Genomic DNA, 17899 nt, shown 5'->3' with positions numbered 1-17899 from the left:
TCAGATAATCACTTACTGTTCTATTTGTAATTTTTTCAACATTTTGTTTAGTAGAACCATCTTTACTATCAGGATGAAGCATCTCACTATTTAACAGCTCCAGCCAAGCTGTCATTCTTTGTCTGAAGAATGGGAAAAGTGTGTGTGCGCTTGTGCATGTGTGTGTGTGCGCTTGTGCATGAGTGTGCATGTGTGTGTAGCCACTCTCCAAGGGGAAATTGTTAGCAAATGGACTCCAAATGCTGGCCTTTTAGCTTTGCAAACACAACCTGAAGGCCCCCCCCCCCCCCCCCCCCCAGCCGAGCCCACCCTCCCATCCACTGCAATTCACCTGCCCAACAACCCAAGGCTCTTCATCCCTCGCCTCCCCCTTCCTTCCACTCTGTCTCCTTCACACACACAGACTCATTCCTGAGTGGGTAAATAGAGTAAATTGGGGCTGACCTGCAGGGTGAGCCCGGCCGCGCTCTCTTTTCATGTCAAAGCCTTCTGAAGGCTGATTGGTTGATTGCAGTGCTCTCCGCTTCCAAAAGGCTCCCTTGTGCTCTTGTAATTGCCCTATCATGCACACATCCACATACTTAACACACACAAGCACACATGTAGATGCATGCAGACGCACGTACGCACGCACACACACACACACACACACACACACACACACACACACACACATTCTTACAGCCAAATGACTTAATTGGTGTTAATTGCATAATGACAGTAGTGAATTGGTGCAGGGTCAGAGGTGACACAGGTTTTTTTTAGGGGGGGGGCTGGAGAAAGGATGTTGGGAAGATGTAAGAGGAAGACTGAGACTTCTACTCTCTCACTTTTTCTCCGTCGCAGGTCTGAGCAATCCTTGACCTGACCGCTGACGATGGCCTGCGGGGATGACACACTCATATGTATACACACTTGAGCATGTTCAAACACACACACACACACACACACACACACACACACACACATACACACACACACACACACACACAGGCACCCTTTATGGTGTGGATGGATGCAGTATACAGTTGACACAAGGATTCAATTTGACTCAGTCAGTGTGTGTTAGTGTACCTGTGTGTGTGTGTGTGTGTGTGTGTGTGTGTGTGTGTGTGTGTGTGAGTGACTCTACCTGCTGAGTGTGTTTGTGCGATGGCGGGGCAGTTGGTGAAAACGTTTAAGCCATCATCATTAAAGAGTTGTTGGTCCTGAGGTGCGTTTGAGTGAAGAAAGTAATTGGCCGTCGTAGTTCTGTGTAATCTTCTCATATTCTGTGAAAACACTGAACAGCCATAATGGTCGTCTATGAGGTGGGACTTTCCCACGTGAAAGACACGGGCGGCGTAGCGGGATGCAGCCGCCGCGTGTTACTCTCTGTTCACCAGAAGGCTGATGATGTAAATTTGAAAGGATATTGTGTTGTAAATATGAAAAGACATTAACAGCAGCCTTGCTCAGAGCGTTTGGTTTGCTCTGTAAAAGTTTAGTCTGAAAACATTTTGCATCAAAGTGGAAAACAGAAGTGTGTTCGACTGTGTGTGTATGTGTTGTGTGGAGTTGTGTACTCGTATCATCTGACGTGTCACCAAGAATATTCGAATCCAGTGAAATTTGATCAGTTTTATGGTGCATTTTGTTTGCCCGTTCATGTCATAACTTCAGAACGTGGCATAAGTGGAACGTATGAAAACACACAAATACACAAAAGAAACTACAGAAAACTTCTTCAGTTTGATAAAACACGTGCACCTTATACAACCTATACAAAACGAGCATTGAGAGCTGTTTTTGTGTAGCGATGCTCAAATGTGAACGAATGAATTGAAAGTGAGGCCAGGATGGAGTCGATTGTTCAGGTGGAAACGTTGTATAAACATTGTGTAAATATTATTGTGTGTTTATGTGTGTCAAGGTGTGTCAGCTTTTGTCTTCGTGTGTGTACTTGTACTACTGTACCAAAGCCCGGGGTGTTTTTCTTTTAGTGCATGTGTTTTCGTGCGTGGGAGTTACAGTATCCCCCATCCTGCTGTTTATAAGAGGGAGTGAAAAGTGATGGACGCCATGGAGAGAGATGGGCCAGTGATGACATGGCCTTCTGCTCACCCCCTCTGGCTGTGGCCCACTCGATATTAGAGCTATCCATCACAGAGCTGCACTCCAGGCCCACATGCTTCCTATACCATTCGTAGCTGGATGTCCACGGTACATGTGTTAGTCTCATCAATGTTCTCCTCTCATGACATATGTCAGCCTCATACTTGTAAAGCCTGGATGTACTTCGTCATACCCGCTCCATATTTAGTGTGTGTGTATCCTGTATTGACTGTCGTTAAGTGGTTTTCGAAGCTCAGATGATAGATGCAGGGTTTTATAGGAGTTCCTCCTAGAGACGTCCCCACAGGCTCATGGAGACACAAAAGAAGCTGTCACTCTCTGCTTTTCAGATCTCACTGTGTGTTCATTGAAAGGTGTGTGTGTGTGTGTGTGTGTGTGTGTGTGTGCGCATGCGTGTGTGTGTGTGTGTAGGTGGTAGAGGGTGTGTGAGAGCTGTCACCTGTTCCGTGTGCTCCGTCTCAGGAGGAGGCTTTGATCTGGGCCACAGGAGATTCCTACACTGTGAAATAGCCCCGGCCAGATTGACTCAATGAAAGAGCGCAGCCTAACCACTGTTATTACACCCGCTTTCTTAAACATCACTTCTTGTTTCTGGCTCTTGTTCTCCCCGTCTTATTCTCACTGTCATTTTCTGCCTTTGTCATTTGTTGCTTCCTTACATGTGCTCTCAATGTCCTGGTGAGTGTGTAGCACTCTAAAACTGAGGTTATGTAATATTTACTGAGGAAACCTTTGCTTGCAGGAGTCAGTAAGCCGCTGAGTCAAAGCTGATATTACCACTAATGTTACTAAAGACCAGATGTGTAGAAGTAGCGCTGGAATCAAGCAGCGAAGCCAGAAACGGATGCTTTCATAGTCATGGATGGGTTTTTATTGGTATGTTTTTTTGGTCCATCTTGGAATGTGTGAGTGTAACTGAGCAGGATCATGGATGTGGGAAATGACACATCGCACCTCATACTGTCTCTTTATTGCTGCAGGTCCAGGGAAACATGTAATCCCGCTTCGCCGGGCGCTCTGACAGTCTGACGTTAGTGTGTTATTTTTTACAGGTGGTTGGGCGTGTCTGTCTGAGCTGTTGAACATGTGTCAGAACTCAGGTGGGGAGAGACACAATATCATCATCCCAGTGAAACACGACCCATGAACACACACACCACACACATGTGGACTAGCAGTTCTAGTACACGTGTGTGAGGTGTTTAGCATCACACGAATTAATTTGTCGTGGTGAACCTGACTATGTGAAGTGTTCCACGCTGCCGACCTGAAAGGACACTCAGCAGGAGGATGGAGTTGAAGGAGTGAGCAGGAGAGACAGGGACGGTTATTTTCTGCAGCAGAATTTGTCTCTGAAGCCTCTTCATATGCGCACTGCAAATCTGAACTTGTAGTGCATTCAGGCAGCAGGGACTTTGGTAAATTCCTCTTTGGAAACATCCCAACTCCCCATTAAGACCATAAACATATTAAAACAAGATGGCCGCCCCCAGTAAATCTGTTCTATATCTGCTGTCACAAAAACGACAAACAACCTTGTCATCATTAGGTAAACCAAACAGGTATGAAAGCTCAGGGGATCAATACTTCACCTGGTTCTGTCAGTTACACTGTTGAGAGTTAACTAGCTAACTGGAGCGACCCTGCCAGGCGACTCTAGGCTTCCCTTGAGTGACTTTTCAGTCGGAATCCTCTCCTTCCTGTGTGCTGCTGTCACTCTCGCTCCATGCAACAACAACCTCTGAGCCTGCTAGCTAGTAGCAACTCACAAATGGCAGGTTTCGAGGAAGGTTTGGACATTTGGACGTCCCTGACATGAAGTAGTTGTAAAGATATTCAAGTATATATACAACGCGTAGCAAATTTGGCCTGTTGTCATCACACCACCTCCATTCACTGCATTCTCGGTTCAGCTCCAGCCACGACGACTATGATTGTCCTACAGAAATGTAGGCCAGCCTGTCTTTAATGGAGGAATGTGCGGCTACATTCTGGGAATGTAAGGTAGCAGGCTAAAAGCTAACATTACTTTAGCTGGAGGAAAACTAGCTACATGACACATTTACAAAGGTTAACTGGGAGACTTATTTGACATAACTCACCCCTCCAGCTCCCTTGGATGACTGCAGCAGAGCTTCAGCCGCAGGATTCGCAGCACATGAGTGGTGATGATTACATTTCTACGTGTGACTGGTGTGAAACCAGAAGAACACAAACCTCTGAGGGCGCAGAAGGAGGGCAATATACCAGAAGACTGCAGCAAAATGCTGAACAGAGACGATTTGATTTGTAATGTTCAATTAAGGCATCTGTTTTTTATTAACAAATCAGCTACATGACCACAGAGAACACTGACAGTCTCCTGTTGTGGGCTGCGTGTGAGAGAAGGAAACTCATTCATTTTTGAAAACAGCTTGAAAGTCTCAGAAAATACAATTCAGAAGTTTGGAGGAGCTCAGTGCGGAAGAGCCAAACTGTGGGTAGAGCAGGGCACCTCAGGGAGCAGCCCCTGTTTACTCAACCACTGCTGGGCACATTAACCACTCAGCTGGCTTATGTAACCATAGAAACATTATCCCATCTAGTTATCAAGCATCTCTCAAAATACACATTTTGAATTCCTTGCTCAACTACTCACTCAATGTCATGTCATACAGTATTTATCAGGAACGATATGGTTTAGCCTCAAGTGTTTTTGTGTTCCAGAAAACTAATGATTAATCTGAACCGGCAGCAATCTGTCATCATCTCATTTAACAGCTGATAACATAGAAACCTTCTGACTGAGTTTGCAGCAGACAACTTCCCCCACAGTCAAGTTCTCAAGGAGCACCAAACCTACAGCGCAGGTTCGATTCCATGACTTCTCCTGCAACTAAGTAAGTGGACTGAGACGGCTGTCACCTGTCATTACAGCAGGCTGGGGGAGAAATGTGGGCTATGCCAGATGAAGAGAGGGACCGGGAGATGTGGAGTAATGTGAGTGATGCTTGAAAGTCACAGTCTGACCTGAGAAAGCTCCTACTAAACATCAGCACATGACCTTGCTCGGGAGGCCTGAATTCTTTCAGCCTTAAGCCGATACTATTCCCAGCAGCACCCAGACAAATGGAAGTTCACACACGCACGCACGCGCACACACGCACGCACACACACACACACACACACACACACACACACACACACACACACACACACACTCTCACACAAAGCAACATTTCATGCAGCAGGAGTATTATGAATAGTTTACTGAAACTTTTTACCAAATATTTTTTCACAAGTCATTTCAATGCAAACTGTCAGCGTTGTTTTTCTGTCCTGACATCTATAAGATGTTTGGAACCACACGTCATAGTTATCTAAGTTTAATGAAGCAGAGTTGAAAAGTGATTAAGCCAGCACATTAATATTCTTCATCTCAGACTTTTATAAACAGAGTGGGGACAGGTTTACATACAATACAGGCTGGGCTCCGCGCTACATCATCCTCCACTATCATAACAGAGATTATTTGCCTTGCTTGTGTTAGCCAGTGCATCAGAACCTGTTGCATTCATCCCAGAGCAAGACTAAATGTTAAAAGCTGTCCTTAGCGCTGTCAGTGTGGATTGCTCTATCAGAGCCTGTTTAATGGGTACAATGTGTTTCAGCAGTAAATATCACAAAAGTATGAGTTGCTTTGTCAAAACTAATGAGGATTATTTACTCTCGATCTGCACGCCGAGCCAAAGCTCTGTCACTTTCTATGAAATTTATTTACGATCAGTAGTATCTCCATTTAAGTTTCACTGGCAGGCCCTTCCACAGTGTCGCTCCAAGGGTTGTTAAAGGTTCAAGATGGTTTCACAAGGAGTGTTGGTGGTTCTAGTGGAAATTTTTCATGTTTGAGGGTTTACAGCCCTCCAGAGGCATTTGAGAGTTTAAAGACGCCTCACGAATCATAACTGTCTCAAATATCTGAACTGTTTTTCTCCTGCATGTGTGTGTTTCTGGTATTCCCTCCCTGTCAACGGCATCTACAGCATGTAAACCTCCTTCTATCTCACCACCACACGCCCCGTCTCCCCACCCCGAGGCTGCGAAGGTGGGTATTCCCCCATCAGACAAACATTCACCTTCACCCCTCTTCTGATTATCCTTTCCCCAATCCTCTCATTGCCCAACAACATGCCTGCTGGCAGTGGGACCCCACAGCAGGTCTACCTACCACACATAGACACACAAACTCATAGACACTCACAAGACTCCATTTGATCTGGCATTCATGCGTATTTCAGGCTATCAGCGGGAATTCACCATCATTTCAGCCTTCATCATATTTTTAACTTCCCCACTAGACTGGAGGCCTTCATGCTCACAATCGACAGTTTGGTTCAACTTGTTGTCCTCTCGCACACTGACCCAGGGATCAGCCTGAGGTAGACATCACTAGTAGACCACCAAGCTTTGAGAAAGCCCCCGTTCCCTCCTGCGTGTATCCAGTGTGTCTCATGTCCCGAGGCTCCACTGACCCCAGGAGCAGCAAACAGACTCTGCCAACAACATGATTGGTTCTTCCTGAGACCGGACTTAGCTGGTATTAAGCACCACACCACAGCTGCGCTAGTACAAACACTCTCAGTCCACTTGACATCAACCTCAACTTTGTCAATCAATTCCTGTTTGTAGGCACATGTAGCATTTAGTTGAATAAAGGGAAGTAAAATAGGCAGCGCAGAAATCAGTTTGCTGGTCACCCACCGGAGGAATGGACGAATAATAAACACACACTGTTAACATTGGAGGGCCAGCGGCTCTGATGTTTGATGACCAAACACATATCTGAGCTGACTGTGTAAATCTCTGTCTGAACTTGCCCACCTCAAATAGCTTCTGAATAGTCATTATTATTACATACACACATGCGCGCACGCACGCACACACACATGCATGCACGCGCACACACAGGCACACACACACACAGGCACACTCACTCATAGATTAAGATTCGCAGGCTGAGATATCCACATGCAGGTGCAGGTACAGCACACACCTTCAGTACATCAAGGAAGGTCTGTTTTTCTTTCCGAGCAGATTGAGATCTAAAGGATTACATTTATTTGCTTAACTGGTTCAAGTGATCTTAAATAGATCTGAGATCACCAAACCAAACTATTTTAATTCCAGAGGTCCAGCTCAAACTTCTTTGTGCCAAGTACACATTCAGTCACACAGAGAGACTTTTCATATTTGACTCTGATTCAAAACCCTCCAGATGAGGTTCACTCATCAGCCCTTTAATACTCATTTGTGTTGCAGGGTTTGGGTAGACTGAGCTTTCAAAAACCTGAATTGCTTTGCTTTGCTTTTCTGTGTCTGTAGGAAATAGAGCAGGAAAATGATCCTGCTGCCCAGTATGTTAGCAGGGCAAATCAGTTAAGACGAGATGGAAGTGAACTATGGGCAATAAAAAACAGATGGAGAAATGGTGAGTTTGTGGGTATGAGCGAGGGGAAGAGATGAGCTGGGTCAGGAGTGAGAGCCGATGGGTCAGTGGCTTTGGTGCCATCTTGAGAAGACATCAAGTGGGAGAGTGGAGCCGAAGGAGTCATACCGCACCAGGAAACAGCTACGGGACGACTGAGTAGGGCAAAATCTTTTTGTGACACGCATAGATATGTGAAGAAGATGGAAAAGAGGCAGGAAAGAAATATTTATGGTGAATGAGATGTGTTTCAGAGTTGGGCTTCGCCAATTGTCTGGCTCTCTGTCCTCCTTTTCCATCTTTCAGGAACAAGGTCTATACTAAAGCCCATAATCTCCGGTATGGAAACTTTCCTCCCTTATAAAACATAAATATGAATTACAACATCTTGTCCTCTTCCCACATTGTGTGTGTGTGCGTGCGTGCAACGTGTACTTTGTGTATCTGACGTCACAGAGAGCAAAGAGACAGAGACGATGGTAACGTCCATCACGTGTTTCTCTACAAACTTGGTCCTGTAAGTGGAGCACCTGTGCATGTATTTCAGGCTACTGGGTCAAACCTCTCAGGTCTGATGAGTACCAGCACGCACCCAAACCAAACCTCCCTCTCATGCCTGCATGAGTCCACAAGGCTTGTCGGCACTCTGTTTCTTTTCTTTTTTCTCTGGATGGGGGTGAGAGGCTGTTACCGTGTCATTCGGCATGGCCTCTTATCAGACCATCAGACTACCCTCAGATTCTCTTTCCAGATGGAGGTGAGATAGGGCTCTAGAGGCCCGGACCCCCGCAGACACTGAGAGCATGGAGGCCTCCCCTGATCTCCTACCTGATGGAGGTGCTTTAATGTGGGCTCAGGTTTCACTTGTCTCCCCTGCCTGGCTGGACCTGGTGTCTCGATGCAGGCATGTTCAAGGCTCTGCGGCCTGGCCTGTGCTCCACTGTGTGGGCTCGGTCCAGGTTTAGGACCTGTCTTCTACACAGATAGGTAGATCAGTTGATGGAGAGATAAAATATGATGAGCTCTTCCTGTATAGAATGTCAGAGTTCTCTGATCAGTTCAGTTTGTCATCCAGCTGCAGCCAAAGGTTCTCACAGGTCTCAGCCACACTCCCATCAGTGCAGGGAGGCTGGACACATGATAGTTCACCATGTTGGTCATGTGCTTCAAAATATGGCTCTATAGGCAAAAGCCGTTTTAATTCTGGGAATACATCACCTTCCAGAACAAAAGGAACCAGTCCTCAGTAATTGTTTTATGATATCTGAAGGCTATGGCTGAGGTCTGGTTAGGTTTAAGCAGGAAAACATTGTTACGGTCAAATATCGTGGCTTTGGTTTATTACCTACAGAAGGTTACGTGATGTTCATTGTCATGGTCACAATAACAACTTGGTGTTGGAAATGTGGAACTTGTGCTTGGGAACAGCGAGTGAACAGCTCTCTCACGGTTCTAACTTTGGAGTTTTATTAAAAACGCTCAACTCAGAAACTCAACTGTGAACCAAACCCACAGTCTGACGTGCAAAGTCCCACGTTTGTTTGTCCCACCGGTCCGACCCTCATTGTTTTGCTAAATCGAGACGTCATCACGTTTGCTCTTGCACATTCATGTCTGACGCTTGAGGAGTTTGTAGTCTGGATGCAAAGACCAACTCTTCAAACACAACTCCAGGTTCCGTTTTTATGTCAGTCTCAGTTTTTCAGTTCCACATGCAAACAGACGTTATATGAGGTTGCGTAGCCACTGTGCTAGCACGATAGCGGCCATAAACTTTGTTCATTTATGACATGTATTCATTTCAGCTCACTGTGAGTATTTTTGCTGCCGTCATTTGCTGGGGATGTGTTAGTTGTCCTTCATGTGGAATACAAACTGAACGGTGAGCATGCTGAACCCATCGCACCACTAGTTGGGGTCAAAGTTTGACATGAAGAGCCACAGACTGAGCATCAGTACTGTCAGATCTTCTGCATGTGGCGGGTCTCCAAGCTCTACTTAAAGTCTGATGTAGTTAGGGTGAAGAGGAGAGGAGAAAGTGCAGGGGCGTAAGCTCACCATGGTCCTCCACCCTATGAAAAATGAGAATGGCGGTGAGCTGCATATCCAGCCATGCAGGCGCTCACTGACACAGACGCAGCTGGCCCACTGCAGACCGCTCAACATGTCCCTCAGTAACATAAACACTGCCACTCATGCTGCTCTCAGAGCGAAGACAGGAGAAGAGAAGGAATCCTGCAAGAAAAAAAAGCTTAAAGGAGTAAATGAGTGAGATTAGTCTGAGATGAACTTGTGAGCGCTAAGCGAGAGATCAAGAGAGAGGGTGGGGGAGGAGGAGAGAGGAATTTGGGAGGGAAGAGATAGGATTTTATCCTTCTTATTGTTGTTGCGCAAACCTGCATTTTGGACCTGTATGAACACTTTATGAGTTCCTTTTTGCCTTGAGGGCTTTTAAGTGATAAATGAATATTTGTGCTGCCAATAAGACTTTGACTCTCTGATGTGGGTGCCTTTATGCTCATACCATTCCGCCTCCTATTCAAGCATGCACACATATCTTACACTTGTGTGTTCAGAGTTGTTCCTTTTTGTGTGCACAAAGGCAGTTAAAACAAACTCTGCAGAATCCTCTGGTATCATTTGTACCCTGGCTCACCTTGGCTGGATGTGGGGGAACTCACCACAGAGTTCCACTCCATCATTCCTCACAGGATTAGAGATAAAAATTGAGAAAGGTAGAGGGGAGAGGTCCCGCCAAGGAGGGCTGGGCAGACGCTAGGGGGCCATTTGAGGGATCACAGCAGATGTGTGCGCTCGGTGTTTGTCACTTCAACCAAATGTTGCTGTGAGGAAACATTCACTGACTGCAGATGCACACTGCCTCTCCTGTCATACGGCAGAGATGCTCTATCTGTTTCATCAACAGTCAACTCCACCTAGTGGTGTTTGCACTGAACAGATTTCTGGGCAGCACTGAAGAAACTTTTGACTAGGATTTGTTTACCTGCACTGATTCGCTTCACTCAGAGTCTGAAGGAGAGGAGAGGCTCAACTCTAAGTTAATGGATATGGCTTGTGGTTATGAGGAGATAATGTTGCCAGGCTGTCTAGTACTAGACAGCAGTTGGGTTGTTTGTCGGCCTGCTCAGCACCTCTTGGCTTGGCATCTGTGAAGCCTGCTCACACTTGCTTTCACCCAGCATGTGTTTGCTCAGATGAAGGAAATTATGTAATTAGCCTGCAAGGGATTGTTTTCTTTCACCCCCCCCCCCAAGACACACACACACACACACACACACACACACACACACACACACACACACACACCCTGTACTCACCCTTTCTAGTTGGATGACAGCAGGAGATGGTTCCAATTTCATCGGAGCCACACCCCAGCTCACCTCCTTCATTAATTAGCAGAGACCATCGGTGGAAGCAAATGAGTGCTCGTCACACAGACCGTCTGAAACGCTCAACTGCAGCTTTTTTAAACATCAAAAGGAGAGTTTGACAGATGTATGAGGGAGTGGAAATGGAAGCTTTGGGTGTGTGTGTGGGGGGGGGGTGTGTCAGCCTGGAAGATGGGTGCAGGGGTACACATGGGTAGCACTGGGGGGAGGAAAACCTGGCATTTTGCTCTCTAATTCCAGCCGGCCTAGAGGCCTGGAGCGCTAAGAAGGGCCTCACTGTTGCTCTCTGGATCAGCCAGGTATTGCTTACATAAAAAGCAAGTGAAAACAGCTGTAGGGATAATTAGCTTGATTCTCCATTACATGCCACGAGGGCCAATAACTAAAAAATGGAGTTTTGTTTGGGTTAGAGCTGCAGCCCCAACCAGGAGGAAGTTGTAAAAGTCGGGCAGCAAAAAAGAGGAAAAAAAGAAGAAATGTAGGGAAGAAAGAGTGAGCTCTTGAAGCAATTGTTGCAGCGGAGATGTTCTTTTTTCCCAGGATGACTTGATGTGGAGCACATTTTTAATGGTTTCGGTGATTGGAGGGGCATGTGTGCACAGATCTGGGTCTTGTTTTTACGCTTCTAACATATAATCAGACTTTTATGTTCACAGGAATGTGCGACAGATCAATGATGTGGACCCAGTTTGGGGTGTTTTTAGCACATTCGCTCTCATGGATCTTAGATGCTGTCCAGTGACGCAGCCCAGATGGTTTGTTTTTTTCTACCACTATTTCACATCCCACCAGAGACTCTGCATTCAAAAAATCAGACACTGGATAAGAGCAGTGATTTGTCTTTTCTTCTGAACTTCTTTTCCGAGGTTAAATGGATCTGGAACAGGATATTTTCAGTGGTCACATTCTAGATCTGCTCTGCGTTCACTTTATATCTCAAGGTTTTTATTAGAAATGTGAGTATGTACAACTGTTGACACAGTCACAAGCCCCTCTCCCTCCTCCCTCATCCTCAGTATCTGCCCCCTCCTACCACAGGATGGCTGGTTCCACATCTCCTTGTGGTAGGGTGAGGTAAGAGAGGGCAAATCTTTGTACTGGTAATTGAATTTTGTATGTTTCTCTTTTTTCTGCAGGGGTGAAAGAACACCAACCACAGGCTAATTCCAACTAAAAGAGCAGCACTTTAACATTGGTGGTCCCAAAAATTCTGCAAGGATCCATTTAACAGGCCGTTTATATTAGTAGTACTTAAGGACAAGAAGCGGTTTGGCGGCTCACATCCAGACTCTCAATATCCAGCCCTCATGCAAAGACAAATAGAAGACCAGAAAGACGGACCAGTAAATTCTGGGGGACGTCCAGGTAAACTAGCAAAGTAGAAACCACCCAGTCCCAGTTAGACAATCAGTCCACCAGGAATAAGAGAAGAGTGTTGAGTGTCGTAGGAACGGCGCAGACCCTGCTCTTCTGCATTGATGTATGTCATATTATTATATATATATTTGGGGTTTTTAATAATAAGTTGTGGTGGGGTTTCACTTTGTTGAAGCCAAAGACAAATTTCCAGTGAGTCAATCGATCAGTCAGTTAAATATAACTCGGGCAATCAAAGAGCGTACGAGTACTGAATGTCCCCTCAGGGAGCAGTATTTCTGATTGTGGTACTGCTAACAGTTGTGACCTCTGTTGTACGTCTGTCTGTCCGGAGAGGAGGATCCTTCCTCTGTGACTCTCCCTGACATTTCTGCCTTTTTTTTCCCCTGATGATAAAAGGTTTTTTGTTCTTTATTGAGTTTCTGGACAGAAGTTGCTGCGTCATGTAATCAGCTTTAAACCAAGAAGTGACCCCACTGCACAGTGGTGGAGTCCAGTTCAGGAACGCCATCTGGAGATGGACCCCACTGGGCAGTGTTAGCCTATGCTAACTCTCAGCGCCGCTCTGTAAAGACTGATGCGCGGCCCAGCCAGGTCTGGCCTGTGGGGGAGGGGAGGGGAGGGACAATTATGAGCCGTACAAGGTGTGTGTGTGTGTGTGTGTGTGTGTGTGTGTGTGTGAGTGTGTGTGTGTGTGTGTGAGTGTGTGTGTGTGTGAGTGTGTGTGTGTGTGTGTGTGTGAGTGTGTGTGTGTGTGTGTGTGTGTGTGCGTACCCTCAGGGATTTTTCACCTCAACTAGACATCCTTTTCAGCAGTGGAAATTTGTGAATTTTGATAAGTCAATCATTTTCCTGTCTCCAGAGGCAGCCAAACCAGTACTGATATGAGAAAAGGCTCACCCTGTCTGATCCCGCCATCGGCCGCTGAGAGTGATGGAGGGGGAAGAGGGATGAGGGTTACTCAGGGAGTGGAAGATAGGAATGGCTGATTGGAGCTGGAGGGAGATGATGGCTGAGTGCTTTGAGGGCGAGATGGAAACGATCGTCTGCCATTCGAATGTTTGCATTGATATGACACACTTTAAAGAACAATTCAACTGAGTCGTCGAGCAGGATCCCCAACACACACACACACACACACACACACACACACTAAAACTCTTCTAGGTGAAGTGACTCAAACTGATACAGGTTGCATCTGATGTGCTGGAGAGCCTCGTCGCTGCTGTGAATGTTCAGCTCAGGATTTGAATGTGACGTTTATCACATCACATTCTTAGTCATCCAGTCCTCGTCCAGCCAGAGTGCTGCACATCGCCTGCTGATAAATGGAACCTCCATGTGTTTATAGTCCATGTCAGATGTCCAAAAGAATGAATTACTTTATACTAACAACATTGTGAATCCAGACAAAACACAGAACAGCCATTTAATCCCAGTTTTACTTAAACCAAATAACAGTAGCAGTGGCAAGTGCTACCCTACCCTCACTCTCACTCATAAAAACAAGTGTACAACTTGTTGAGACATTCTCTTTGTGCACTGCAGCATGTGTTTGGCTGCTGATGATGCAGAAAATTGTGGACAAATGACCTTTAGGCTGAAAAGACTTTAAGCAGCCTGTCAGAGCCATTTGAGCACACTAAATTATCCAGAGTGGCCTCTCGCTTTCCTGGTTGCTGTAATATGCTTTGCTTTGTCACGTGTTTTTAAAGCGGCCGTAATCACGACTAACCAGGAATCGCCACTGGTCTGCCCAAACCTCCCGCTTCAAGTTGATTTTTAATTTTCAACCGCATCGATCTAGAAGCAAACATAAGTTCATGTCAATGCAGTTTGAGTTCTCACCAAAATGTGCTTTTTATGGCCACTTTGTTGTCAGTCGCCCTGCCGACAGTGAAACACTGTCTTGATGGCTGCAGTGTAGAAGCTCCATGATTTATGCTGCTGCTGCCGGTGACTGAATGTCTGATGACAGAGGCAGAAAAATAAATGATACAAAATATATTGTTCACATAGTTGCTGAACGCTGACAACCTCCTCTAAGCTCGACCTTCTTGAGAGCAGAGACAAACCTGTCTGTGACCACCAAGGACCACTGGTGGTCCTGGTTTCCGTCGGGACTAAAACCTCGCACTAAAATCAGGAATGTAAACTTTCCCACAATTCCAATCATATGACAACTGACGTAAAGTAACCCTACTCCAAAAAGTGCGCACACATTCATGACCACGGCGTCACATGTGAGTTTGTGCAGTGAATGCGCGTGTTGTGTGGAGGAACGGGTTGACGGAGAAGGAGGAGGAGGAGTGGTCCTCCAACACATCACCAGGCGGGTCATGCTCTCTGCTCTAGCCTACTGGGGGCCATATTTGTTGATTCTCTGGCCCCCAAATCATTAACTTAAGTGCAGACATCGGCAAAGAAACCTGAGAATGGTGTGTGACACACATCCACAAATTCACACACACAAGCATGTACATGTGCAGGCCTACATTTGGATACACACACACACACACACACACACACACACACACACACACACTGTGTTGCATAAAAAATGATGGCACTTTAATTACTCAGCCTGTTTATTTACCTCTGGCTGTAATGGATGGTCCTCTTTCGCCTGACAACCATTGAGAGGGAGACAGGAAGAGAGTGACAAGCCCCGCACCACTGGACTCATTCCATACGACGGCTTCCCTCTTTGATTAGCACGCAGCCCTCAGTGCTGCCACTGAAAACTAGTCACACTCTTTCTCTTCAGAGTTTTGGTGTCTTTGAGCAGGCTGAACCAAATATTTGCACACTCCCCAACTTTACCTGCATATCTCCAGTCATCAGTGTAGAGAGTTTCAGGTTCTCCTCCTGTCCTCCCTGTGACTGATGATAACGTCTTACGTGATTGGTAGTTATTTTGGGGCCTGTTTTCTCAGCCAATGAGGCGCCCCTGTGTGCGAGACATACATCATTGTTTTCTTTTTTCACAACCTAACCCTCAGGAAAGAAGTGAGTTGTTGCTGACTGCTGTGCGGCCTGAAAAACAGACACATTCCAATAGAGTTCTTTTTTCCCCCTTTTTATTAATGAGCACTTGATGTTTGGGCCGCTGCCAGCTGCGTTTAGAGCATTCTTAGGGAGCTCTGGAGACTCGCCAGACAGAGAAACAAAACGGTCCAACTAGAGCTCCAAAAGACCCAAGTACGAGTGGACATGAGTACCTGAGGTATCCTTGACCTTTACCCCGCAAAGCAATTTTCTGATTTAACCATTTAGGAGACAACAGAGGAAATGACAAACAGCCCCGACCTTTGGCTAAATGATGAGCCTTAATTCTGTCACGTGGACTTCAGCAGTCGGTCTCGAGATGCTTCGCTCACAGACGCTGATCGGTTTTGTTCCTACAAGGGCTTGGAAATAAGCAGAGAGTTTAAAATCCTGGAACAAAGTCCCAGTCTGTAGGGTGCCGTTGGCTGGTGTACCTATAAAAACTGTCCTACAAGCAACACGTGCATGGCATGATGGCCCAGCCCTGAGAATACGGAGGGTGTGTAAGCAGCTGTCCCTGTGTCTGTTGAAGCAGCTACCCAGAGTTCATTAACCCCAGAACTTTGGTCTCTGTTGGCATCGTCAGACTACGTGATCTCTCACTCATGCTTTTTCTTGCTTTTTCTTTCTGCAGCCGCTTAGAAATCCCAGAAGGTCCAGGAACTTAAGTTGCACCAAACCTATGGGCCACCACTGACTGACACACACAAAACCGGATAGCCACACATGTCAGGACCGTCTCTACCTGCTACTTCACTTGCAGATGGCTTGGTGGGAGGATGTCAGTCATCAGTGTGGAGTTTCAAGGTTGTCAAGTGGTCCGCTGCCTTCATTTCCCTGCTGTTTCCAATCAACTGGGAGCTGGATTCATCTTGCAGTGCTGCGGTGCTACAGAGGTCTGGCTCCACATCAACCAACAATCGATCCACCACTGTTGACTACTAATATAATCTGCCAATCCGGGACTGTTCATGCTGGCAGGCATATGTTTACTTCTGTAACTAAATACTGGACTTTTGTAAATATCACAACATGGACCTCAAAATCCCGAATCCACAGAGACCTTCTCGATGTACCGTGCCAAAGGGAAACGAACTTCTGAAATCAAACTGCATCTGGATGGTTTCTGATCCAAGACTCCACAGTAAACTGCCCGAATTTGTTACTCCAACTTCTCACGGAGAGATAAACAAAAGCTGGCAACTTTGGGGTGAGGACAACCCATAAAAAGTTCAAGGATCAGTTTCTCTAAAAAGATTAGGACCTTAATTAACAAGCAGCTGACCTCACATTGGCTCGCTGACTGTCAGAATACTTCTCTCCTCGTGTTCCTTTAGCCTGCCGTGCTTTTGTTTAATGAACCAGTATCATGTTCTGTTTGCTTTTCTACTTCCAAAAACACTTTTGAGTGCCACTCTTTTTTAACAGCTAATTTTCTGATGAGTGACGTGTTATTTTGTTGTCGGTTTATTTCTCCTGTGAGTCTGAGTGGCTAATCTGATTAGAATGAAGTGACTTGCAGTTTAAAACACTGTCGTTGTTTTTCTCTCTGTACTGGAGGCTGAGGTGACGACGACGGTACAGCATCACCGTGTTTGATTCTCCATCTGACTCTTACCTATTATTTACGGTTTTTGTACTGTGTGTGTGTGTGTGTGTGTGTGTGTGTGTGTGTGTGTGTGTGTGTGTGTGGTTTCGTGCTGCTCTCATGATATGATGACTGTAAACGTTTGGGGGAAACCGTATTCACCCTTGACACATTTTGCTGTGGTTTGCTTGTTGTTTGATTAAAAGTTGTTTTCTCAAGAACTGCAACATGTGTTTTATCTAAAATAATGTCAATAACACGCACATTGAAACTGCTGAATTTGAAGCAACAAAGAGTATTTTCACAAGTTTAAAGTTTCACCGCCACTAATGGCAACTACAACAATAGACTCTTGCACCGAGAAAGAATTCTTCCCAGTTTTCATGGTCTACCAATTCTCTCTCTCTCATAAACTCAGCCAGATGTTGCCCAGTTTTCTTCCATGGGGGTGGGGGTGAGGGGGCATTGTGTGTAGGGAGACATTAAGAGGGGGGAGGGGTTCAGAAACGCGGTAAGTGTGTTTCAACAGAATGCCGGCCTGGCAGCATCCACCACGGTGACTTTAGCTGATGGCAGGACTCAGTTCCCACCCGGGGGAGGCGCAGCCAGTCACAACCTTGAAGACTTTTGGAAACATCTGACAAAAAGTTTCTGCTCCTCTCTCATGACTTTTACGGTGTTGTTATGTTCCACTGCAGAATCGCTGTCCAATCTCAAAATTAATGCAAAAATAAGGCCAATAACTTGGAAATGAGTTAGCGTCGCTCACCGACTGCCTCCTTCGTCTTGAAGGGAGCAGTCAGTTCCGGCTACGTGACGTCTGAACTCGTATTTTCATGTTTTGTTCCATAAAGTTGCTCCTTAAATATCTGCATTATTCTCTAAGAGTCCTGTTTT

General features: G+C 45.9%; 1 protein-coding gene across 3 annotated transcripts in view; it reads left to right on the top strand.

Annotated features, from left to right (window-relative positions):
* Positions 1 to 17204, top strand: part of LOC147256712 (ERC protein 2-like) — a 139293-nt gene extending 122089 nt beyond the window's left edge. For 2 of the 3 annotated variants that reach the window (XM_086214937.1, XM_086214936.1), the window contains one exon: positions 16049 to 17204. In XM_086214937.1, coding sequence (XP_086071063.1) covers positions 16049 to 16111 — 63 coding nt within the window. In that variant the 3' untranslated portion in view covers positions 16112 to 17204. Of the gene's footprint in view, positions 1 to 11645; positions 11946 to 12125; positions 12355 to 16048 lie in introns of all 3 variants that reach the window. The other variant, XR_015117947.1, reaches the window with a different exon arrangement.
* The last annotated feature ends 695 nt before the right edge of the window (positions 17205 to 17899 follow it).

The sequence above is a fragment of the Aulostomus chinensis genome, chromosome 9 (assembly GCF_037954235.1).
Source record: "Aulostomus chinensis isolate RoL2024-O1b breed Wild chromosome 9, RoL_Achi_v1.0, whole genome shotgun sequence".
Classification (NCBI taxonomy): domain Eukaryota; kingdom Metazoa; phylum Chordata; class Actinopteri; order Syngnathiformes; family Aulostomidae; genus Aulostomus; species Aulostomus chinensis.
The sequence above is the reverse complement of the archived record's forward strand: the minus strand, read 5'-3'. Positions and strand labels throughout refer to the sequence as shown.